Source organism: Doryrhamphus excisus, chromosome 6 (genome assembly GCF_030265055.1).
Source record: "Doryrhamphus excisus isolate RoL2022-K1 chromosome 6, RoL_Dexc_1.0, whole genome shotgun sequence".
In the NCBI taxonomy this organism is placed as follows: domain Eukaryota; kingdom Metazoa; phylum Chordata; class Actinopteri; order Syngnathiformes; family Syngnathidae; genus Doryrhamphus; species Doryrhamphus excisus.
Window position 1 is genome coordinate 13,008,085 of NC_080471.1, and position 26,492 is coordinate 13,034,576.

The window sequence follows — 26,492 nt, forward strand, 5'->3', positions numbered from 1 at the left end:
AGATACAGATATTAAAAGTAAGGTCAGGTGATTAAATCTATGCAGGGTGGCCTTCTTTTATTTTCCTGCATTCAAAGGCTTTGGATTTTCCAAGCGCTGGATACACATGACACAGAGGATCTATGTTGCAATAAATATAAACCTCAGCAGGGGTCAGGGGTTGAAAGGTTATGGGACTTGAGGTGCACTGACCCCGACTCAGACTCAGTGGGACATTGTTTCTATAGAAATGTCATTCTTTTCTGCAGCGTGCCCCAGCCCCCCAACAATGTTGTCACTTACTGTGGTGCACAGTGAGACACATGTGGAGATCGCTTCAAGTGAAGCCTTTTGGGACATTCAAACTGGCAATTGTCAGACGCTTAGAGTGAAATTGAATTTTTACAGAAGTAGATATATAGGAAAAAAACATGGTTGAATATGACTGTAGGCAGTTTTTGAATTGGTGAAATACAGTGGCCTCACTACTAATCAGGAAAAAGCTAAAATAAACACAATTTAACAAAATAAACCACTGTATAATAAGACCTAATACATTTAATTACCCTGTGTATAGTGTTTGAAATGTGTATGTTCTACTGTAATGTGTGAGGTATGCATTAGAGATAAAACTAAAACTACTGACAACAAACATAATAACAACAGTCTCAAAAGTTTTACATAATGAAATTCTTTATGTGGCAACATTCAAAATTGTCATCCTTCAGCAGTCACCACAGATGCTTTTCCAGTGCTTGCATTGAACATTACTGTACACTTTAATGATAATTTCCTTTGTTTTTTTTATTTATAAATACCCACAGGGCAATAGGTCCTCAGTAGCTTTTGAGTCCATTATAATTATAAAACACACAACCCAAGGTTAATGCATCCTGTACTATTGATCTTACAAAACAGAACAAGAGTAGCATAGAAAGTAAGACGATACAACCATGTTACATCGTTACAGACAGAAAATACATTGCATATATATATGTATATATATATATATATAGTATACAAATACATATATATACATACATACATATATACATCCATACATACACACACATACATATATACTGAGTACAGAGTACACTTTTGGAGCATGAGAACCTTGAAGGTCTCAGTTTTTGTGGCTCTTTTTGGCGGAACGTTAAGGCAATCCATTTTGTCAGTTATGCACGCTGACCCTTTAGCTCCTGACTTGCAGAGGGGTATATTCCTGAAAAACAAATGCACAGCTTGGCAGCGGCACTGCATGATTTTGCTGTTTGTGATAATCAACGTGATTTCATAGAGGATTATCTCTAGCTGCACCGACCCTCCAAATGATTGACAAACGTGTCCTCACACTGGTACTGCCAACTCTCTGTGCCTCCGTTTTAGTGACGTGTACTTAACAGGCCGTGCCTATTGATGGTGTCCTTTACACCTCAAAGTGTTCAAAAGGCTACTTGGCCCAGCCTGTCGTGGCCTCGCCGTTGATGTAGGCAAAACCTGGGAAATGCTGTGAGTGCTCGTACTCGGAGTTCCTGCGAGGGACAAGGGGGGAGTACACATCCCCTGACGCAGCATAGCGGGATGAATGCATAGGTGTGCTGGTGTAACAGCTGTTGACCGGGGACATATCCGGCCACCGGGGGGCGACGGGTGAAGGGTGCAGGCGGGGAGTGGCACTCATCAAACAGGAGGGCTCCATGCGGGACATCTGTCCATTAAACTGGTACTGTCGGAATGAAGATAGGATATGTTATGATGATGGGAGTTCATTATTTCATGACAATACAGGGGAAGAATGAAACTAATGCTTCTACTCCTGAACCGCTGCACACTAAAGGGTGAACATTTGTCAAAACACCCACCCTACAATGTTACCTGTGCTTCTGTTTTTCACAGAAATACACCACATGGTTGGACTAACTTGAAATTTCTCACACAGCTCAATGCAGTCAAAACCATAACTTTAGGGTGTTTAATCTTTAGGGCAGCGGTCTCAAACACGCGGCCCTCGGGCCAAATGCGGCCCGCAGGACACTAGTTTGAGGCCCCCGCCTTGATATGAAAGTTTAATGTTAGTGCGGCCCGCGCAAGTTTGATATGGATGCTGTATGGTATCATGTACCCAGAAAAAATTATTATGTTTGATTAATGTTCATGTTAAAGGTTAAATAACTGTTAAAAGTTATCCTCCCTATCCGTGTGGAAGTGGTAAGTTTTTGGCTATTTAAGTTTAAAGGAAATAACTTGAAGGCTACCGTTTAGGTCGCTAGCTCTCTAGTTTGCGAGTTAGCATGTGTCGCAAGACCCTGCAGTTGCGCAATATGCTGTAAATAAAAAGAGTATAAATGTGACTATAGTCGTGTTTTGTCATGTCTACAGGGCTCTAATAATGCTTTGTTAATTTTAATCTGAAAAAAATTATTTGTCTACCCACCAACTATATGTGGTTTCTTAAGTTTTTATTATTTGCCGTTTTATTATTATTATTATATTTATTTATCACTGATTGATTGATTTTCTTTATTCTTGATTTGTTTATTTATTTTCATCTTATTTTGTGCAGAAAAATAAAAATTAAGATATTTGGAGACAGTGGAATGTTTTATCAGAGCTTTTCTTGTAGAAAATTGGAACCAAAGCACTGAAAAAGTTTGTATATTTTTCTGTTTTTAATAAATGCGTTTTTTTTTTTTTGAAAACCTGATGCGGCCCAGCCTTGCCCAGACCCTAGCTCCAGTGGCCCCCAGGTAAATTGAGTTTGAGACCCCTGATCTATACAGTTTCCTGTGTGGGTTATTGTGTGTAGCTGCTCTATTGGAGTCCACAACTCAATACAAAGGGCCCAAAAATTACCACAGTAGATGCTAAATAGTTGTTTTAATACTTAAGATATTTACCCCCAAGTTTAGCACAGCACCAAAAAAAACAACAACAACCAAAACTCCTACCCAAACACTAAGCTCTATTCTCTGGCTCTTTTATTGTAAATTTTGGCCAAAAGTTGTGAGGTTGTTAGAATGTAAAGGAAAATGTATGTGAAATGACGCTATTTAGGAAAGCGGGTGTTTCTGTGTCTCTACTGTGCCAGATGCACGGACTGTAACTGCATGCTGACAGCAATATTTTACAGAATAGACACGTCAAATCTCTCTCAGGCACAAAGCAGAGGCATTGTGCTCCATTTATGCCCAAAGCGTCTTAATAAAGAGGAAGTAAAGCGTCTTTCCACTCTTCACATTAAATATAAACACCACAGTCAAGTCCATTATGACGAGTCATGGCATGGAAAAAAAGCATCACCGAGAGGGTCAAAGGGCACTGTGGGCCTCCCAGCTGCGTCTTGTACAGCAGCAGAAAAGAGACCATTCAACAACAATATTTTAGTAATAAAAGTATGAAAAGGGCATTGAGGGCTGCTTCCGCTGTGTGGAGAAACAGGATTGTGGTAACATGATAATGTCCGACTTCATTTAGGTTGATTGTTGCAGACAATTTTAAAATGGAAAATACAGGAAAAGTCACACTAAGCTCAGATCTTTGATTACAGAAGGATGCGAAAAAAACACGATGATAACCATATGGCGGTTGCCTCCTAGGCACAGTAATTACACAGTAATTTACACTTCAATTTTTTTTTATTATACATACGTTATATTAGTTAGTTAGTCAGTTTCATTAAGTGTTTTTTATGCAGTCGATAACCTATTTAATTTGAGTATGTATTTAATACTTATGTATTTATAATTGAAAGTGAATTTAAACTAATCCTTTTACACTTGCACAAAGAATTAAACAATTAAGATGTACAAACGTGACTCGCTGTCAGAAATCCCCTTTACTTTAGTAATTTTTGTCTGATTTGAGTTTTATTTAGTCTTATTATACAGTAGTTCACTTACATATTTTGTTATTGTGAATAATGCTCAGCTGTTAGCTTCCGTTTAAATTTAACAGTTCAGTGTCATTCATTCATTCATTCATTTTCTAACGCTTATCCTCACGAGGGTCACAGGCATGTTGGAGCCTATCCCAGCTGTCTTTGGGCGAGAGGCGGGTACACCCTGGACTGGTTGCCAGCCAATCACAGGGCACATATAGACAAACAACCATTCACACTCACATTCATACCTATGGGCAATTTGGAGTCACCAATTAACCTAGCATGTTTTTGCAATGTGGGAGGAAACCGGAGTACCCGGAGAAAACCCACGCATGCACGGGGAGAAAGAACATGCAAACTCCACAGCTAGAGTTCCTAGCTGTGTGGCCTGCACGCTAACCACTGCTCCACTGTGCAGCCAGTTCAGTGTCAAAAATAGTTAATTTTTTTTAATACATAGTAAATACATGTTTAAAAATATTGAAAAAGTAGTTTATCAAGTTAAAATTCATTTTTTTAAGATCTAGAAGCTTTACTCTTGCATGATAAAAATCTTACTTACAAAACTGCCTTTTCAGTTGCTCCATGCATACTTTGTGGTTTTTGAGCTGACTGGACTAAATGAGGATATAGTAGGTGACATTAGTGTGTGACAGACCTGTGCAGATGAACGGTGGTAGGCGGAGTAGTGTAGCGGTGCTGGGATGGTGGTCTCATGGGCAAGGCCCGGGTACTGGCTTTGTATGGCGTGAGGATGCTGGTTGGCGTAACTGCCATAATTATAGCTCCCAGTGTATCTAAAACACACAAGTACATTTGAAACCGGCTCCCATAATGTCATAGAAATGTACAAGTAGAGATTTACGTCCTAATTACCCGTGTTCCTCTCTGTGGGTGTAGACAGGCATCCGATGGGCGGAAGGCGGCGGCGGTGGCGTGCCCGCAGAGCTGCTCCTCATGCAGGACAACTGCTGGCCGGCGTCGGGAGCGGAACCTCCAGCTGTTGTCACTGTGTATGTAAGGGACCAGGTATATGACTGAACGGCGCCTGCCAGACACATACACGACAGCACGGTAACCAAATGTCACGCTGGCCCTCAAAATCGACCTAAGAGGGCGTGACTGAGCAAACTGTGTGACCTCTCACCTGTGGTAGAGGGATACTCCGGCGATGTGTCAGCTGTGGGGGAGGCTGACGACACGGCGGTAGAGTGGACGGACCTGGCGGGCGAGTAGGACCCAGGGGAAGGTGAGGAGGTGGCGGTTATTTCTGTGAGAGTGAACTCCTCGTCTCGCTCTGTAGGAGGTGACAAGATTATTTATTATTATTATTATTATTATATATTGTCATTCCACCCTCGGCCATCTCTGTGTGGAGTTTGCATGTTCTCCCCGTGCATGCGTGGGTTTTCTCCGGGTACTCCGGTTTCCTCCCACATTTCCAAAAACATGCTAGGTTAATTGGCGACTCTAAATTGTCCATAGGTATGAATGTGAGTGTGAATGGTTGTTTGTCTATATGTGCCCTGTGATTGGCTGGCGACCAGTCCAAGGCGTACCCCGCCTTTCGCCCGAAGACAGCTGGGATAGGCTCCAGCACCCCCGCGACCCTCGTGAGGAAAAAGCGGTAGAAAATGAATGAATGAATATATTGTCATTTAAAAGGTTTTCCACAAAAACAAAATCATGTGATATCACAGAATAATGTAGAATAATTTAACGAGGACTAAAATTATAAAGAAGACCGCAAAATTATTAGCCAACAAATAGCAACATTCCAAGAAAATAAGTCTGACTATTGAGAGGATGGATCATTGACAAAACTTTCATCCAGAATTTCACACACCTAATTTTTTTTTGTTTATTTTTTTCTTAGAAAACAGGCAGTTTAAATCTATTCACCCTAAATATAATAATAGAGGAAAAATATATAGCTTACATGTACCACTGTTACATTCTTCTTACACATTTATGCTTAACTGAAAATGTTTTTCGTCAAGCGTTACAAAATCGTAATTTGTTCAGCGGCCTTCGAACGCACCATAACCAAGTATCACCAATTTGCAGGGATGTTCTGAGCAGGGTTTATGCTGCCGATACCAATCCCGATAATCCAAGTGAAATCGTCCAATACCAACACCAATACAGATCACATACATGCATGTAATGTTTAAATGTACTACTAGCTATTTTAGGGGTCACCAGGGGTCTCCTGACTGTGTGGCCTACATGCTAACCACTTCCTAACCACCGCTTATCTACATTAGGGTCGCGGGGGTATGCTGGAGCCTATCCCATCTGACTATTGGGAGAGGCGGGGTACACCCTGGACTGGTTGACTCCATGCAGCGTGAAGGTAATGTAATGTAAAGTAATTTCTCATCATTGTAAGATTAGTGACCAGAATACTACATAGAACTTGATTTTCAATATTTTTAGCCGAATAATTGTCAACCATGAAACATCAGCCATTTATTACATTTCAAAACTCAACAATGTATGAACCGCAATGTATTTTAGATAGAATATATAAAATTACGGTATAAAGCAGCAATATTATGAGATGCAATATTTTCTGGAGAAAAACATTGTAAAATTACATCTAAAATGTAATACTATGAGATGTAATGTAATGTTACGTGATTAAAGCCATTTTTTTTAAAACAAGAAGTAAAGCCAGGTAAAAAAAAATTATTATGATTTTTAAAAAGTTATAAAAGTCATAAAAGTTCTAAAAGTTATAATATAAGTAATATATTACAACAAAAAAGCTGTGATATATGTTGTAATATCAAAAGAAAAAAATCAAAAATCAACAAAATGTGTACAATTAAGAGAATATATGTAAAAATATATAACAATATTACACAATTTAAGTTTGATCTTTGGTGAAAAAATGGTAAAATTACAAAAAAAAAGTTGGAAAATATTAGAAGACAAAAGTTTTGACTGTTTTGATATTGGGAGAAAAGGTTATAAGGAAAAAAACATTTTCCTGATGAACATAAACGCAACAGCCAAATCAAATCATCACCTATCAAGCCATAAATATCCATGGATTGCTATAATATGCTGTGATGTACATACCGGTGCTGCCTTCACCCTTCATGGCTCTCAAGAGATCGTTGGCCCTCTCCTGGCAGTGCAGCGACTCCAGCAGGTAAAGGACGTAGTCATCAAACATGAGATGAATCAGGTGGAAGGAGCCTTCAAGGACAACAAGCGTGTGTTATCATTATTATCATCATCATCATCACCATGGCGATGACATTACATCCTCCCAACTCTAAACGGAATGTACTCCTGACTTTTCCAGTGCCAGAAATAGGTCTGTTGACCTCTGGGTCCGGGTCAAATAGAATTGAGGGTCACAATTGTGTCACTGTGGCTGCGTGATAAACACTTGCGGCTATTCAGCGGAGAGCTGTCATAAAATGGAAAAGACGGACAAACACGTTGAGGGGGAGTCTTTTGTTAATTAGCTGTTTGTGCACATAAAGCTGCTTTATCGGAACACAGCGACCAGCTGTGTCTTTGATATTCAAACACAGAGCCCAAAAGAGGTCGTTTTCCCCTTTTGCTTTTATAGCGCCTCTATTAACATAGCCGCGGCCACTTCACCTGCACACCCGCTTCCATCATATCACCTTCTAAAAACATATTTCATTGATTTTCTTCACCTTCAGTAACATGACCAAGTGTAGGAATTATCGTCCATTTGTAACAGGTCAGAAGTCGTTCGGAGATTCTGCAGCCAATGAAACAAAGGCTCCTTCTAGTTTGCAGCGTAGGATATAAATCAGAATGCCAATCACTTGAGCTCTGTTGAAGTTAATTCCAAAGGTATTTGATGGGGTTCTTCCACAGAAGATTAATGGTAATGGTAATGGTTTTATTTCATTTGAACATGCATCAGATTACAATTGAATGCATCACATAATCAGTTCACAGTTCCACATGTCCAAAAGGAGTAGGAAGAAGCAAAGCTTATTAAATCCTACTCCTCCATCTGGTACTTTTACAATCAGTAACTGTTACATTTGTTCACTTCCTGCTTTCCATAATACATTTTAATCTACGCATAACTTCATGGACTGTTTTTTGCATTGGGAAACAAGAAAAAGGCCTTCTCCAAATTCTTTTCAGAGAGCATTGAATTATTAAAAAAATGTATTGGTAAGACAGGTAAGTAGAAATAAGAATTAAGAAACAGGGATCCTAAACTTAAGACTTGAAGGACAATTAATTAAATTTAAAATGTAAAAAAAAATAATTAAATTAGATTTTAAATAGATTTTTAAAATTAATTTGTAACTTTTTTTTAGATGTTTAGATTTTCGACCTGAAGAAGAATTTCATTTTTATTATTATTTTTTTTAATTATTTTTAGGTACCATTCATCTGTCATATTTTTGGTGGTATAAAATTGTACAATTTGAATCAAATGTATACTTTTGAGAAAAATTTTGTTAAATAATGAGTCAGAAAAAATAACCATTGCCAGAAATGTTTTTTTTAGGAAAAGGAAAAAAGAGAAAGAAAAAACGTAATATTGGTAATATGGTAATATTACGAATTAAGGACATTATTACAAATTAATACACATATTACTTAAACGTGGTAGTATAATATTATATATATAATAATATAATATAATATTAATATAAGAGGAAAATATAATGTCAAATTTTAATATTATGAGAATAGAGTAAAACATTTTATAATAATAATAATACATCCCTTTTTTCATTTTTCTTGCTGTCATTCAGCTGTTTGAACAAGGTCACATGGTCAACACAAACTCTGAAATTCAATCAGCTGGGAGGGAGTGGATAACCTAATTAGTGGTCACGTTTGTCAAGCCATTGGTGAGACGGGGTATCTCTCAGCTGGACCATTGTGTCGCCGTGTAGGGCCCGTGCTGTGAGGGATGCCATGGCAACCCTTAACTGCACTTCAAATCTCCCATCTGATCCGACAGGTGGTGTTTTTTTTTTTTCCTCCGTGTTACGGCTCTATAGGTGTAGCATGCAACATCGGCTCACCAAAGCTGGGGGCGCTGTGGAGAGTCATATCCCGGATTACTCTGGTCCCAAAGCAGGACCACATGAGAAGGAACTGTTGAGCCACCTTCTTCAGGCAGCCGGGCCTCTTCCCTGACACCTACAAGAAGAAGAAGATTTCCATGAGAAAAGAGGGTGGGAGGGCTCAGGATGCCAGCATTAACCCCTCGGCCTGTGTTTGGGGCTTAACCCTCTGGGACCAGAAAACATGTCAACAAGTCAACTATTTAATTTGCCCCTGTGGACACGCCTTCCTATTGACCCATTGTCTGGCCCGTCCAAGACGTTGCCGGGGAAACCACATTTTACAAGGCCCATATCGGGCGCATAATGGGCGCAAATGGGACGCTTGTAGACATCATTAACTGGGAGGATTGCTGCATGAGTGAGAGAGCAGCTAGCTCTGAGCCACAGGTGTCTTTTTATGAGGAGAGAGCTTCTGCTTTGCAAACGCTTCCTCAATGATTTGACATATTTCCACCAACACAGCACTTTTCAGCATGCAATTTGTATGTTTTTCCCTGCGCTTGTGTAGACTATGGCCCTACTCCAGCTCTCCTCCCACAGTGCAAAAATTTTTGTGTTGGTTTAAGAAAAAGAGTCAGAAGTGCAGAATGGCTATAGTTTTCAAGATACAGTATTGGGTCAAAACAGGGAATTTATGCAAAATAAGGCAAAAAGGATAGTTTACCAGAACGTACAGTGTTTCTACAAGCAACCAGTTCGATCTGAAAGCCTGGTCGCACATTCCAATACATTCATTTTAATATGTCTAGAATCGACATAAAATTATTTTATTTGCAGAAATCTCTCTTTTGGAAGTGTATACAATGTAATTTCATGAATGGTAGTAAAAATTGACTTATGCATTCTGCATGCAGATCGAGTCCAGAAATGTGTAGACCAGTGTTGTCACTGGTGTGAATTTCGTCGACACCTACCAGATTAGCTATCAACATAAACAATTGTCAACGTAAGTGGAAATAGCCAGCGCTTGCACATGGACTTGGACCATAATAAAGGATTCTTGAACATAGGACAGTTTGTTGACATGGTTTTCCTCTATTTGTGCAAAATAAAAAACTTTTAAGGTAAGTGTCAATTCCTTTTTATCGATTTTGACATTAACACAAAACTGCTATGGCAAAAACACCGAGCTATAATGATGAAGTGAACAATATTGTAACATACGTTTACATTGACAGCTATTTTTCGTAGAAATTACCCCTTTGTTTGTTGACATAAACATTTTGTTTGTGGCTGAGGAGACTGAGGGCATCAAGAAAACCACACCCTGGAGACGGTGGAGTAAATACTACGGAGTAGATACCATGCATTGGAAAAGGAGCACAAGTCACCCTGAAAATGTGATGTTCTGTCTGACCTTGACGACGCAGCGGTCCACCATGGAGTCCAGCCACTCGATGTATGCCTCAATGGGTGACTGCTCTTCCAAGAGGCGATCAAACTCCTGGTACACTGAAACAGAAGAGCGACAGTTTGTTACTTTTTTAAACACACCCCCCCCCACCACCACCACCACCACCACCACCACCACCACCAAGTGAGCTTACAGTGGATGATGAGCTGCCGGTGCTCGTCCTGTGAGTCCTCCATGGTGTAAAGCGTCTGCTTGGTGATGCTGTTCAGGTCCACATTCCTCCAGTCTTCTAACATTTGGAATGTGATGTCAGCGCTGTTTATCACAGTCCGCGATGCCTGAGGACATGGACACTATGAGCACACGGGCATGCAAGTTGGCCGTTTGCTCATCAGGATTTTATTGAAATGCTCCCAGGCCGCACCTGACACAGATGGTTTAACGATGTCTGCCGCTTTAGAATCTGTGCAAATCTCCTGGACACTAAAAAAAAAAAATACACAGATACAAAAATGTGTCAAGATAATATCTGTAAGAAATGTAGACTTTGTATTTTGTGAAGATGTGATCTAAAATGATGACATACACTCAAATTTGATGTTCCTCAAGTTCTCAGGCAGGTCGTGCAGGGCGATTTTGAGCCACTCTTCTAATTGTTTGGCAAATTTTCGGATGACCTGAGTCAAACTGTGTCAATGAAGAAAACAATTGTAAGACCACAAACAAAATGGACCTTTTAAAAGTTAAATATTATTATTAACAGTTTATTTAATTCAATTAAATAATTTCTGCTCTTTTATAATATACTATATTGATGAAAAAGAAAATAAAATCTTAGTTACTTTACATTAATTCATATAAATCAGGAATAATTATTTGAATTATAGAAATATTATCTGAAAACCAAATTACAATTTTCAAAAGATCACACTGGATTATTTAATATAGTTAATTTTCACACCAAAAAAGTGAATGAATCTGGCTCTTTTTATTTCTTTCAAATTCATACCATTGTAATTAATTAATTGCAATGTCATTGTAAAGCATGTACTGTATGTCCATATAATTAAAAAAAACAAATTTTGCCAAAATGTTCTGATTTTTCAAAAAAAAAAAATCCAAAATAAAGTATATGTTTCTAATTATTTTATTATTTAAAATTATTAACACATTTTGGCACCAATCTGAGCCAAATTCATGTATGGCCACATTTTAAACATTTTGGGAAATTGTTTTTTAAATGCTTGTCTTAATTTCAAAATCAAATTTGAAAAATTTATACAAAGAAAATATTGACAAAATCTGACAACAAAAAAAACTCACAAAATGTGAGATACATGCTTTACATTGGATATTTACATAAATTGTGGAATATAACATTATTGTCCTATGTACATTCTGAACCAAATTTATGAAAATTCCGCAAATAGTCCGCTTATAGTTGTCATAAAGTCCATAAAAATCTGTTTTCTCAGGTATGCCTGTACAATCCAATGACTATTTTTTCATCAGCTTTTACATAGATAAGAATATTACTTGATTATTGGATATTGTGTTGTATTGTGCTATTGAGAGCTGGTCCTTATTCCACTGCATGGCAGTGTCCAAATACTCTATAGAGATCTCACTATGGTGCACTGCAGCTGTACACCACTGGCAAGTTCTCACCTGTCAGGCAGCGCTTGGAGAACGGTGGGCATGAGAACCCCCGAGATGGCCTTGTAGAGTATGGAGTCGCACACGCCGACGATGTTGACCACGGTGGGGGAGCTGAGGACGGGTAGCATGTGGGGTGGCATGCCTTGCCAAAAGTGCAGCAGGAAGCTTTGGACCTGCACACAAACACAAAAAAAAAATTCTAGAGAGATGCCTGATGATATGTTAGGTTTAGTCGGTTAAAAACAAAGCCTCGCCTCGTCAAAGTTGGCTCGGATAACCGTGTCCAGGATCCTCTGGCAGTGTGTTCTGTACATCATGATGAAGGTTGACACCTGTGGGTGACAACGCAGTATTGATTGAACTGCATCACCCCCCCCCCCCTCTCTCTTCCCGGTCCCCACCCCCCACCCTGAAAGGAAATGTGCTAGCAAAACAAGAATATAAATCCAGCAACAAGCATGGGAACCACTGAATTCATGTTCCTGCAGCAAAGTCATATAAAGCAAGCTTTAGAGATCAGAAACACAAAACATTTAAAATCACAGCCCCCCCCTGTGTAAAAAGGCGGACAGCTAGTAGATGGCCTTTGTCCACGGCCAGATCTTATTATCTCCCCCAAAAGATTAAGAGTTAGTGAGGAGCCAGCGTATAAATCCTCAAGGTCTTTAGTCTTAAGGTCCAGGGCTAGATAAAAGGCTGGAGTGGCCGGGGGGGCGGGGGGGGGAGACACAGGGATGTGACATGGCAGCAGTGGAGTGGCGGGGGTGGGGGTGTTGTACATGTAGAACTAAGGATGGACATATAAAAGTGCTGTTTACCCTCTCTTCTGGCAAGCTAGCGGGCAAATTTAGGTCTTTGACATTTGGGAACTCTGGCAGCAGCGTCCCCAGCTTGGAGCGCGGTGAATACGCCACTGTCTGCTTGGTGACCTCCTTCTTGCCCGCCTCGTTTACCCACGCCGCACCCTTCTTGGAGTACATCACGTCGTAGTACTGAGATGACTCCTTCACCGCGATGCCATAGTAGTGATATCTGCAACCACACGTTCAGAAATACTCTATATTAGCGGTCACACACACATATTATTACACTTGAATAACATTTATAGCCAATGTATTACTTTATTTCCTTCTGATTGCATTTTACACTTTATGTGGCACTTAAAAAAATAGCAATAGAGACACAAAATTAGTAATGCTCAGTTTTGATTGACACAGTCAGAGAGATTAATTTATTATAATAGTTGAGTGATTTGTACATTTAATTTGCAGTGGTGTTAAAATATGAATAAACCATGTAAAAACATTATGTACATCATTGATTGATTGATATCATTGATTGATTGATACATTATTCTAAAAAAAATGAATAAAATATATGTAAAAATAAACTATATACATAATATGTGGGTCACTGGTTACTGTTTTAATAATTGAAAAATAGTCAAACATATATAATATATATATATAAACATATATAAATATGTGCATCAATTGTTTGTTTTAATTGCTGTATTTTAAATATTAAAAATGAAATGCGTAAATATGTACAGTATTTGTTTCCATTGTAATTATTATTGTAATTATTATTTTAATAAATTGTATGCAAAAAACATAAAACATCCAAATATGTGGATCAATTATTTTTATTTTAATGTCTATAAATAATAATAAAACAAAAAAATAAAAAAGTGATATAAAATACATAAATATGAGCATCAATGTTTTCTGTTGTTTAAAAACATTAATAAATGTATCTAAAAATATAGTAAATATATAAATATTATGTGCATTATTGGCTTTGTTTTACATTATTCTACACTATGAATGAAATATATGGAAAACTATCTACAAAATATACATATGTGCATAATATGCTTGTTCTGTTTTGTTTAAAATGTATGTTATTGTTCCACAATATGTTTTAACATGCAACTCACTTGGACTGGCCTCTAGTTCCAAGTCGTCTGGTGGTTAATGCTGGAAATTGTTGCCTTATAATCTGTAGAGTAAAAAATAAAAGATTCAAAATGACAGCGAAAAGAGTTATTCCATACATTTCTTTTATTTTTCTTTATTTTTCCAAACAAATCTCTCCCCCCACATCTTCTTCTCTCTCCTCATCCTTTCTTTTTTTTGTCTCCCGGGTCGAGTTCCTGGTGCAGGAACTTTAGCAAACAGTGTCGCTCTCTATTGTGTGCCATGAAAATAGAGGCCAAGCTGTGAAGTTTCTGTCAGGCCCCCGCATGATAAATGAGCAGACAGGGAGGCAGTGCGGGCCCGCTCTCCTTTTTTTTGTCCTGAATCAATGAAGCCTTCCTAAAGGACACCCCACACCGCTCCAGCCACTGATCTAACATTCCGCAACATCTCACCCTTCCAAATTTTCTTTAATTACACATTAATCCCGGCCCCTTCTCTTTTTCAATATCTTCCGACAGGAGCAGGCGAGAAGGGGGAAAAGCGGGGAGGGTGTGTTTTTTTGGGCTGGGACAGCCGGGGGTAGGCCGGCTGAGGAGCTTTCTCAGGGTTGTGGGAACTCAGCAAAGTCTGTCTCTTGTTGGCTGGATTGGATTCTGTGCTCATGGCTTCACACTGAGGTGGGGCTAAAGCTGCAAAAGGGAATTATTACTGTCGCCATTTAACGCAAAAAACTAATAAAGCATGAAGTTTTACGTCTTGTTGGCAATGGGCCAGGGAAAAACACATTTTAGTTTAGTGCGGATCTGAATAAAAGATACTGATTCTGAATGTTAACTCGTTCTACTGAGTAATGTTCTAGTTTAGAGTCACACTTAAACAAGGAGGAAGCCATGATAATTTGGTAAAGATCTGGATGTTTTGGCCTTTTTGTTTGTTTTTTTCGGCTTTTTCCTGATTATGGAGTCTTTTTGATCCGCATACTGATTTTGGGCTTGGGCCTTTTAAATTCCGGATGCCATTCCTGGCGAATACCGATAATGCTTACCGATAGTGGAGATTCAAACCTGTGGAGATTCAAACCTGAGACGCCCAGCCTATTCATTTTTAAAAATTAATTTATATCTATTTATCAAGCAAAAATGTGAAAAATTGAGCAAAAAGACACAATGCAAAGAGAAAAACATAAAATGTTGATATTGGCATATTACTTTTTGTTTTGTCTTTTTTTTTAGCAATTTTACAAAATAAAAAAATACAGAGTGACTTTTCATTACCTGACATAAATGTTTTAAAATATTTTTCTAAAATTTTTAAAATTTCTAAAATAAACTGCAGCAACAATCATTAGACATGAACCTGGACATACACAGAAGGTGCTTTTCTAAGAATATGTAAATGATTAGGAATTCAGAAGAGTGAATCCACCCCCGAAAAAAATCAATTCCCTTATTAATCATTGATTTTGTCAATGTTCAATCAAGGAAATGTAGTCAAATGTTCATCCTTAGTGATGACCCAACTGGTTTGACCTTGGCAGAGGTCTGCTCTCTGCTCAATAATCACATATCAGCATATTTCCAGTTTATTTTTTCTTACAAATAATTGGAGATGTGAGTCTTTGGAAATGTGACCATTAGTTTGTATTTCTTACGGAAAAAAACAAAACATTCCAAAGAAACTATTATGTTTTGGTGCAAATCTGGATAAAGATGCAGATGTGTGATTATTCCACCCTCCCCTGCTACTGTTGTTAATGTTGGTGCTGTCCAATGAAAAGCATGTATTGTTTTGTATTTTCATTCATATTGTGAATAGAAATCAATGTACTTTTTCTGATTAATAAATGCTTTTAAGTGAACGTAAATGTTATGTAGGAGCCAAGGAGGAAGCTATTACACTAAAGGTGCTGATACAGAATACAATATTTATATATTTATATTATATTTATAATAATTATAAATATATATAAATATATAAATTTATAATAATTATAAATATATAAACATATTTATAATAATATTTATATTATATTTATACAATATTTTATTTATTTATATTTAATGTTTCCCTTTAGTTGTCAGTGAATAACTAATGCTAATGAGAACATTCAAGCCAATACAGGATGTGTGTATCTATAGGGTGCATAATTTGGTACAGATCCATCTTTCCGTCCATCTGCTCTCTACCCAGCGCTATTCTATTTTTTTGTGTGTCTGTGTGTGACAGTACCTTCCCAAAGCTGGCTGCATTGACAGGCTGTGTATCGTGCTTCTCGCTGAAGTCCAGGTAGTGCATGTAGAGGGCGCTTCTTGGGATGCACACACCTTCTGCTATCTCGTAGTTCTCCTCCAGCCTATACAAAGACAGCCATGTTCATTCAAATAATTGACATGGATGGAAATTAGACACAGAAGTTTTTGGAGGCAGAAATTAAGCAAAATATCTGATGATGACCAATTAATAACCATATATAAATAATTTGAAATTAAACATTTGAAAAAAATGACATTTTTCGTTAAGCCATCCATTCAGCTTTTATGATGCGTATCCTCACTAGAGTGGTGCATATGATGACTTCGGGTGAGAGGCGGGGTACACCCTGGACTGGTCGCCAGCCAATCATAGGGCACATATAGACAAACAACCATTCACACTCACAATTTAGAGTCTCCAATTAACCTAACATGCATATGTTAGGTACTCCACAAATCGTTAATATGTACTTTTTTGTGCACAGTTTAAGATTTCAATTGTGAAATTAATTAAGAAATTCTTAATTTCAGGTGTATTTTATTCAGGGACATTAAAAAAAGGTAATGTTGACAATTGTTCATACCCTATGTTTACTAAATCCAGTGTCTCTCTTTAAGAGTCAATAGCATAGCATAGCACCTAGCAGACCTCACAGCTAGGAGACCAGGGTTCAATTCCACCCTCGGCCATCTCTGTGTGGAGTTTGCATGTTCTCCCCGTGCATGCGTGGGTTTTCTCCGGGTACTCCGGTTTCCTCCCACATTCCAAAAACATGCTAGGTTAATTGGTGACTCCAAATTGTCCATAGGTATGAATGTGAGTGTGAATGGTTGTTTGTCTATATGTGCCCTGTGATTGGCTGGCGACCAGTCCAGGGTGAAGCCTGCCTCTCGCCTGAAGACAGCTGGGATAGGCTCCAGCACCCCCGCGACCCTTGTGAGGATAAGCGGTAGAAAATGAATGAATGAATGAATGAATGAGCATAGCATTTATTGCTAATGGCTGCCTCTGGATGAATCTTGTAGGTGGCCACAAGCTTTCTGTATGTTTCCTTTGGGATCTTGGCCCGTTCTTCTTTGGCGAAAACCTCAAGCTGGGTCAGGTTGGTTGGTTTCTCTGCCATCACTCTGGTGTTCAAGTCTTGCCACAAGTTCTCAATAGGTTTCAGGTCAGAACTCTGACTAGGCCATTCTAGAATGTTGATTCTAGACGGTATGTTTGGATCATTGTCTTGCTGGTACTTCCAGTTGTGGCCAAGCTGAAGTTTCTCAGCAGATTACTTCATGTTTTCATTAAAGGACCACAACCAAGGCTCTATTTGAAACGCCTGACCGGGCAAAGATGAAGGTGCAGCAGTCCACCATCGAGCAAGTCTTTCACAGAGGAGGTCTCCATGGCGCTGCTAAAGAAAAAACATATGGAGGCTAAATCTGCTAAATCTGCTAAATCTGCTAAACGTCATCTGAAGCAAGATCTCAGCTTTTGGTCAACCATCCTGTGGTCTGATGAGATGAAGTTGGAGTTATTTGGCCAAATAGATGTTAATACATCTGGAGAAAGAAACGAGAAGCATACAATCCAAAGAACCCGGTGCCCACCGTCATGCATTGTGGTGGAAACATATTGCCACGTCTCTTCCAGATCGGCCTCAACTGAAGTAGCAGCAAGACAATGATCCAAAACATATCACCATGGAACTAAAGGAATGGTCAAGGACAATGATGTCAATGTCCGACAATGGCAAAGTCAGAGTCCTGACCTGAATCCAATCGAGAATTTGTGGCGAGACTTGAGGGCCAAAGTGATGGCGAGGAAACCCATCAACCTGACCCAGCTTGAGGCTTTTGCCGAAGAATGAGCCAAAATCCCACAAGAGACATGCAGGAAGTTTGTGGCCATGCACGAGAATCATCTAGAAGCAGTCATCAAGAAGGACACTACCAGCAACCTTAGTGAGGACAAGCGGTACACAGAATGGATGGAGGAGAGATTAGCCGTACTGTGCTGTGGGTGGGTTCTTATGAGCAAATCAAGTGCTCCTTTTTGGTGACATGCTGCAAATGTACTTGTAAATTAACACGTGTCCGTTGTATGGGACGTCTCACCGTTTCAGAGGAAGACATTTCAACAAATGCTCTCCAAACATTCCACGATTAGGGAATAAAAAACATTTGAGTTTCAACACATGAAACCCTATCAGCCACCTTACAATGCCCAGGGCTTGTTCTTATCGCTAAAACGATCTGTGAGGGCTAAAGCGATCTGTGATTTCATCATGGAAATGATGGCACTGGACAACCAGGTCTTCACCATTGTTGAAGATATTGGCTTTGTCAGCTAGTAAACAGCCTGGGGGGCCATAATTTGTGCTTTTGAGCTGCCACTATTATTTTTCTGTTTGTTAATAGTAATGATATCATAATACAAATCTAATACAAATAGGACAAATCTACAGGTACAGTTTAGCAAATCCAACTTCGTTTGAGTCATTCTTACATCCAAGTGTACACAAACTACAGTTCAATCAAAATAAAATATATAATAATATATATAAAAATGTATTAGCATCGTTTTTTGGAAGCAGGAAGTGATCTGTATTGCTTTGGAAAAAAAACGTACACCCCTAGTTAAAATGCATAGAAATGATTAAGCATGTCTGATAATATCAGCATTTGTTATATAAAAATAAGACATTGGATCATATCGATTTAGGGTTTTCTGCCGATAAAGATATCACTGCGCTAGTGACACCTCACCAAACTGAACCGTGTCCACAGAGCAACAAGTTAGCTTTTGAGAAACCGAATAAGGCCCTGTGATTGGCTGGCGACCAGTCCAGGATGGACCCCGCCTCTCACCCACAGACAGCTGGGATAGGCTCCAGCACCCCCGCGACCCTCGTGAGGATAAGCGGTAGAAAATGAATGAATGAATGAAACCGAATAAGAGCACAAAACAGGAAACAATGTTAAAACTATGGAAATGAAAAGCTAAAGACCAACCTGTAATACGGAACATGACATAAAAGCGCTGATTAAGAGTGGCACAATGAGTGGCACTTTTTCTATAACTTATATTGCATATTGAAGTATTCGTCTCAAATTAAGGAAGTGGATTTTTACCTTTGCAAGGTACCCAAAGGGTTTCACAGTGAAGTGAACCCAATATTCATCCACTCCTGAGTCCCACACTGGTGGTGGTAAACTACATCCGTAGTCACAGCTGCCCTGGGGTAGCCTGACAGAGACGTGGCTGCCAATTTGCGCCTACAGCCTCTCCGACCATCACCAAATATTCAATATTCAATATGCACCAAAGTGTTTTTTGCCATAATAGTAATAATAGTGAATGGTTTTATTGTGTGCAATACAGTACACAGCATGTACACAACATTTGTTTGAGGAAAGAGCGTCTGCCAATCTCGGTATGGTTAATTAATGTACAAATACATTGTTGTTGTGCGTCATGCTACATTTGTTCAGGTCAGCAAAACCTGCAAAGAAACTGGTACTAATGTAAAACTAAACCTAACTTTTTGGCATCTAATTTGAGTCACAATTAAGTGGGAAATACTTGCATTAATGACCACTTTCAGACATGTAAAAAAAAAAAAAAAAAGGAACTGGACTAATTCCAAAACCCCCGTGGTGAGCTAAAATGAAGCCAAGTCTTCAGCATTGCTTATGATAATAATGACAATAGACAACCTTTTATTCATCATATAAAGAAATGACATTTTCACACATTCACACACAAAATAAGACAAAAACGTACCATTCAAGTGTCGCTGGTGTAGAATGTGGCTTAGAGGCTCTGTTGTTTTCTTTTTCTTCATCTGAAACAATCAATGCAATGTTGTTAAAACACAATAATATTTACATTTACATCTTAAGTCAGTGTATTATGGGATATGATGCCAATAAAGTGTACAATACATTTTTGGAGTGTTGCTTACGTTCGTCGGTGGACATGTTGCCCAGAGACATATGGCTGGAGAAACGTTTGCTCTCGCTCTCATTGAGGCATCGCTCAATCCAGCTCTCTGTGCAAAGAAAAAGACAACAAAAATCACCTTAAATATGACAAAAATATTGAATTTGTTGGGATAAAATGCTAATTAAGCATCAGCATAACTTTTATCACCAGTTTTGCTCGTGTGCATATACGCACACATTGCACATGTGAAAAAAGTATCAGGGCCACTGGATTGTGTGGGCAGTGGTGCGGCCATGGCTCTATTTGAGGGGGTCTTTCAGCCGCACGGCAGGAATCCGGCCAGTACCCCCCCTAAAAAAAGCTTCACAACACACGCACCCTCCCCCGGGATAGACAACGACGAGGGTGCACCCCGGCTTAAAAGAGCATGTGCACATTTAGTAGTGAGGTGGCCATTGTGCCTGTTTTAATTTCGCCCCCCCCCCCCAAAAAAAGAGCTGGCGTGTAAAGTATTAAACCAACTGGAGACTTCTTGTTGATGTGCAACGAGCATTCTAATGAGACGCAAATGTTGCAAAAGTCCCTTTTCTCTCATGTTGATGCGATGTGACAAGCAAAGCAGCTATTGGCAGAGTGGGAGGTGGGAAGGAGGGGGGGGGGCACTCGGAGGGTCAGTTTTCTAGGTGGCGTGAGGAAATGTAAATATCCATAAATGGCACGTGCACCAGCAGCCAAGAAGGAGGCAATTAGTATTTTTCTTATTATTGTTATCACCCATTAGCACAGTTTTGGGACACATTAGGTACACACGCACCCAATCCAATACAAGAGGTGCATCAAAACACCTGTTATAAGCACAAAATGCATGAATGCAGAGGACCACAATGTATCCCCCTGGGTATTTTGCAATATTTCTCAGTACATGTACCACAAAATGTATTCTATGAGTCATTTAAGTTATTTGTCATAGAGATATTAATTTAACAATATGTTGTGCACAAGTATTCTGCATTTCTTGGTAGTCAAAATATTAATAGATATCAGTATGATGTCATGCAGTTATACATATATATAATAAGCGTTATCGTCTTTATAAAGGTGCTGTCTTATATTGGATCTTACTGGTACGCACTGTTCACCACCAAAAAAAACACATATACTGTATGTACTGTAATACTGGATACCGTAATGCACAATGTGACACAATGCATTGGAAATTCTGAGTTCTAAAAATAACAATGCGCTATATTTGATTGACAGTTGTCACAGTGATATTCATTTAACAGTGTGTTCATTTTGTGTTTGTCATTTCTAGATAGCCCAAATATTATATATATATATATATATATATATATATAGTTTTTGATAGAAGTCTTGTATTGGATCTTATTAGTGTGCAAGTGGCCTTCCACATGCTAATATGCTAATTGCAGTTTTCCGCCCACACAACCCGTGTTTTTCCATTGAAGCGTTCACCAACAAACAAACAGCTGTATGAAACTGTGACATTGTATCTTATCATTATTTCCATTAAGCTGTAATAATTTTTTTTTAAGTCTAGAGGCTAAACAACAACAACAATAAAAAAAAGAAGCCTCTGAAGTGAAGCCAATTCTCCACAGAGGCTCTCAAGCTTCATTTACCACGGGGGAGGAAGATACAGTGAAGAAAATAAGTATTTGAACACCCTGCTATTTTGCTATTTCTCCCACTTAGAAATCATGGAGGGGTCTGAAATTTTCATCGTAGGTGCATGTCCACTGTGAGAGAGATAAACTAAAAAGAAAAATCCAGAAATCACAATGCATGATTTTTTTAACAATTTATTTGTGTGATACAGCTGCAAATAAGTATTTGAACACCTGAGAAAATGAATGTTAATATTTGGTACAGTAGCCTTTGTTTGCTATTACAGAGGTCAAACGTTTCCTGTAGTTTTTCACCAGGTTTGCACACACTGCAGGAGGGATCTTGGCCCACTCCTCCACACAGATCTTCTCTAGATCAGTCAGGTTTCTGGGCTGTCGCTGAGAAACACTGAGTTTGAGCTCCCTCCAAAGATTTTCGATTGGGTTCAGGTCTGGAGACTGGCTGGGCCATGCTAGAACCTTGATATGCTTCTTACGGAGCCACTCCTTGGTTTTCCTGGCTGTGTGCTTCGGGTCGTTGTCGTGTTGGAAGACCCAGCCACGACCCATCTTCAATGCTCTGACAGAGGGAAGGAGGTTGTTCCCCAAAATCTCACAATACACGGCCCCAGTCATCCTCTCTTTAATGCAGTGCACTCGTCCTGTCCCATGTGCAGAAAAACACCCCCAAAGCATGATGCTACCACCCCCATGCTTCACAGTAGGGATGGTGTTCTTCGGATTGTACTCTTCATTCTTCTTCCTCCAAACACGCTTATTGGAATTATGACCAAAAAGTTCTATTTTGGTCTCATCTGACCATAAAACTTTCTCCCATGACTCCTCTGTATCATCCAAATGGTCATATGCAAACTTAAGACGGGCCTTGACATGTGCTGGTTTAAGCAGGGGAACCTTTCGTGCCATGCATGATTTCACATCATGACGTCTTAGTGTATTACCTACAGTAACCTTGGAAACGGTGGTCCCAGCTCTTTTCAGGTCATTGACCAAGTCCTGTCGTGTAGTTCTGGGCTGATTCCTCACCTTTCTTAGAATCATTGAGACCCCACGAGGTGATATCTTGCATGGGGCTCCACTCCGATTGAGATTGACCGTCATGTTTAGCTTCTTCCATTTTCTAATGATAGCTCCAACAGTGGACCTTTTTTCACCAAGCTGCTTGGTAATTGCTCCGTAGCCCTTTCCAGCCTTGTGGAGGTGTACAATTTTGTCTCTGGTGTCTTTGGACAGCTCTTTGGTCTTCGCCATGTTACAAGTTAAAGTCTTACTGATTGTATGGGGTGGACAGGTGTCTTTATGCAGCTAACGACCTCAAACAGGTGCATCTGATTCAGGATGATACATGGAGTGCAGGTGGACTTCTAATGGGCAGACTAACAGGTCTTTCAGGGTCAGAATTCTAGATGATACACAGGTGTTCAAATACTTATTTGCAGCTGTATCACACAAATAAATTGTTAAAAAATCATGCATTGTGATTTCTGGATTTTTCTTTTTAGTTTATCTCTCTCACAGTGGACATGCACCTACGATGAAAATTTCAGACCCCTCCATGATTTCTAAGTGGGAGAAATAGCAAAATAGCAGGGTGTTCAAATACTTATTTTCTTCACTGTAAGTACGGGACGGAAATAATTGGATTAAAGTCGATCAACAAGTGGCACGGATGTTCGCACATTTATGAACACACACTGTGAGCTAAGTGAACCCCGCACTGCAATGCACCTGCATGTTGAATACATGTGAGTGGATGGCCACTATACTACTTCGACACATAATTACACTAAAACGCACTACAGAAAACAATTATCCTCATTGGAAACATATGAAGTGATAAAAAGAAGAACTAGAAGTAGAATTTTATAAAACATGTGCCTCCTTTTTGGTCTACACTTTTGGTCATTTGTCACATCCTACTTTGAATTTTTTGGGGGGTATATTTTTCACTCTAGTTTTAAACTTTCCCATTAATAAATTAAAGTAATGGACACCTACTTCAATTTTTTCATAAAAAGTCACTAATAAATTTTGACCTTTGGGGGTAATTCCTTCCCATCAATTTAACAATATAAAGAAAAAATCCACAAATAATAATTTAGCTAAAAAATAGTAGTGACACATTTTTTTTTAAAAACTTACTCTTAAAAAGAAACTAACTCTATCTAATAGATATCTACTTCAAGAAAAAAATATTTTTTTACTTTCACAAACTGAATTTTTCCAACAAAAGTACTGAAATAGTACAAAGTAGGATAGGATATTTCTGAGTATTTTTCCAGAATTTTAAACTGAAATTATAACATTTTAAATTACAAACTTACAATAAACAGTTGCACCCCACTCTGTAAACGCATTAGCTACACGGACAGCTAATTAAACAATAAATCAATCAGGTTTTACATACATAAAAAGGTACGAAAAAAAATCTGTGATGAATTTAGATTTAAATTTAGCTTAAAACAGGATCACCCTACTCGTTATGTAAAAACAGCTACTAAGAAAAAAAAATCTCTTTCTCTATATATATATATTTATCTACACAAAATAACAGACAAATTTAAATATTTTTGCTTTTTTGTAATTCTAAACTTTTAAAATAATTATTTAGCTGAAAACAACAGAACTAGAAAAAACATAACTAGATGTAACTACCAGTTATATGTAGCTAACATTTACATTTACTAGCAAAAAATATATTTAAAAAAAAATACGAATTTAACTGAAAACAGCACTACTCCACTCTTTAAGAACATACAAAAGTCAAATACCATCCATTTAGCTTGGCTACTTCAAGAAAACTATTTATAAAATTTAACTGACAAACAAGACTTTTTTGGGGGGGGGGATTTTTGAGGCTATTCCAATTTCCAGAAAAGTAAAACTACTTTGCAAATAAACTGCAAATGAAAAGGCCAACACCCTCAACTTTGGTTGAGTGGTGCTAAAGTGCCTCCTGCTCATCCTTTGGGGAATGCTGCATCCCTCCAACTTCCCAACTCCACAAGAGGACCGAGGCCCAGCATTCCAGGCAGGACTGACCTGTTGAATCCATGTCCGGCTCCTCCAGCAGCCCGCAGTGCATCCTCTTCCCATCAACTACGCCGAGCGGCTCCTTCCAAGAAAATAGCTCTATGTTCCCGTCCTCCTCCTCCTCCTCCTCCTCCTCCACCACCTTCTTCACCACCTCTTTGGCGGTGTTCGTATCCTCGACTCGCTCGCCGTCTCCGCGACCACTGGCCGTCAAACGGGAGATGCTGAGGGTGTGAGTGGAGGAGAGAGAGGGTGTGTGTGTGGGCGGGTGGGAGTAAAAGAGAATGGTGGGATGGTTGTGGTGTGGGTGGGGAGGGGGGTTAGAGAGTCCTCCAGAAATCCAGCGGGGGCAAAGCCAGAGCCGTCAAAATGTTTGCTGATGTTTCATGGGAAAGGGGGCTGATTTTATAGGAGCCCTGATGGGGACATGTCATTGATAGGCTTGGAAGGCTGATGAATGGCCCCAAGTCAGATGGGGATGTGGCAAGGCTCACTGGAAGTCTTTTGTGGGCCTCTTTTAAATAAGAAAAGCTCCCCTCCCAAGAAAAAAGAGGAGGAGGGAGGGGGGGTAGAGCTAGGAACCCTAACATTGAGGCCTCCTCATGCTCCATGATGGCATTTCATATGTTCTTACACCTCCAGAAACACTTGTTGGCTCCATCTCTTTACTGAGCCTGGAGGGTGATGCACACTATTCCTGTTGGGTTTTAGCACCTTTTTTGTGTGTGTGTGTGGTGCCCCTATTCTTACTTTGGGGGAGCAATCACAAAAGAAGAGAAAGTGAGAGTGAGAAAGGAGAGGAGGGAAGTAAAAAAAAAAAAAAAAAGTGCAAAGCCCGAGGCTGCTCTGATGGAGTGCCTGAGAGTTGGAGAAGGGAAAGCTGTGATTAGAATATGAATGGAACCACAGGAGAGAGGGGGAGAAGGAGGAGAAGAAGAAGAAGAAGAGGAGAAAGGAAGGAGGATTATGGCTGAATTACTCACTGCACTGACGAGTGGGACTTTTGCTGGACGTCGCCGCCGCCGCCATACAGAAACCACCAGACAGGCTGTAACACATACCAGCAAACAGTTAAAAGTGCATTTTCTCGACTTTAACACAAGCAAAAAAAAAAAAAAAATAGAGAAAAGAGGATCTAATTAATGGTAGCCAATTAACAAGAACAGGTGCAGTCTTCCTCTTATATACATGTGCAACCACACAAACGGATGTCCTATTGTCCTATTGCAAAAGTCCCCAATTATGTGTGCGTGTGTGTGTTGGGTGGGTGGGGTGGGGGGTGTTGAATGGGGGGGGGGGTGTATTGAGGCTTTGATGGGAGGAAATCATACGTCTCAAAAGGGATTTACGCGACTTGACACGGAATGATGCTGAATACCAAGAAGGTTATGACATCATCAGGGTGAAAAAAAGGGCTTGGCTTACGAAATGAAAACAAACATTTGCCTGAAAATGAGGGATTTAAAAGAAATATTTGTCATATATAGTGTATATAGAAAGTGTATTTTTTAATTATTAACTTAAAAAAACAGTTGAAAAACAAAAACCATACTCTTAAAAAATTAAGTACTGTATACTGAACCAATGGACAGCTATATAAAAAAAAAATTCTTCTGGAAAACTTCACTGAAAAATTGAGTTTTTTTTGTGATCATTTTCCCACCAATTAATTTTTTTTCAAAAAAAGATAAATGATACAAAAGTATAAAAATTACTAAATATACCAAAATACAT

General features: G+C 39.1%; 1 protein-coding gene across 2 annotated transcripts; it reads right to left on the minus strand.

Annotated features, from left to right (window-relative positions):
- Positions 1-683: 683 nt before the first annotated feature.
- On the minus strand, positions 684-25,065 carry rfx4 (regulatory factor X, 4). Of its 2 annotated transcripts, none has more exons than XM_058075293.1 (18): positions 24,768-25,065; positions 20,096-20,182; positions 19,915-19,975; positions 16,117-16,240; positions 13,905-13,966; positions 12,784-12,997; positions 12,220-12,297; positions 11,975-12,138; positions 10,893-10,993; positions 10,731-10,789; positions 10,500-10,644; positions 10,310-10,404; positions 8,908-9,025; positions 6,950-7,069; positions 5,010-5,159; positions 4,739-4,871; positions 4,521-4,659; positions 684-1,708 (listed from the first exon to the last, which is right to left on the minus strand). In XM_058075293.1, the coding sequence occupies exons 1-18, from the start codon at positions 24,808-24,810 to the stop codon at positions 1,433-1,435; spliced, it is 2,169 nt and encodes a 722-aa protein (XP_057931276.1). In that variant the 5' UTR covers positions 24,811-25,065; the 3' UTR covers positions 684-1,432. The 2 variants fall into 2 exon arrangements, with proteins under 2 accessions (XP_057931276.1, XP_057931275.1); XM_058075292.1 differs by having other exon boundaries at positions 4,739-4,910.
- Between the last annotated feature and the right edge of the window lie 1,427 nt (positions 25,066-26,492).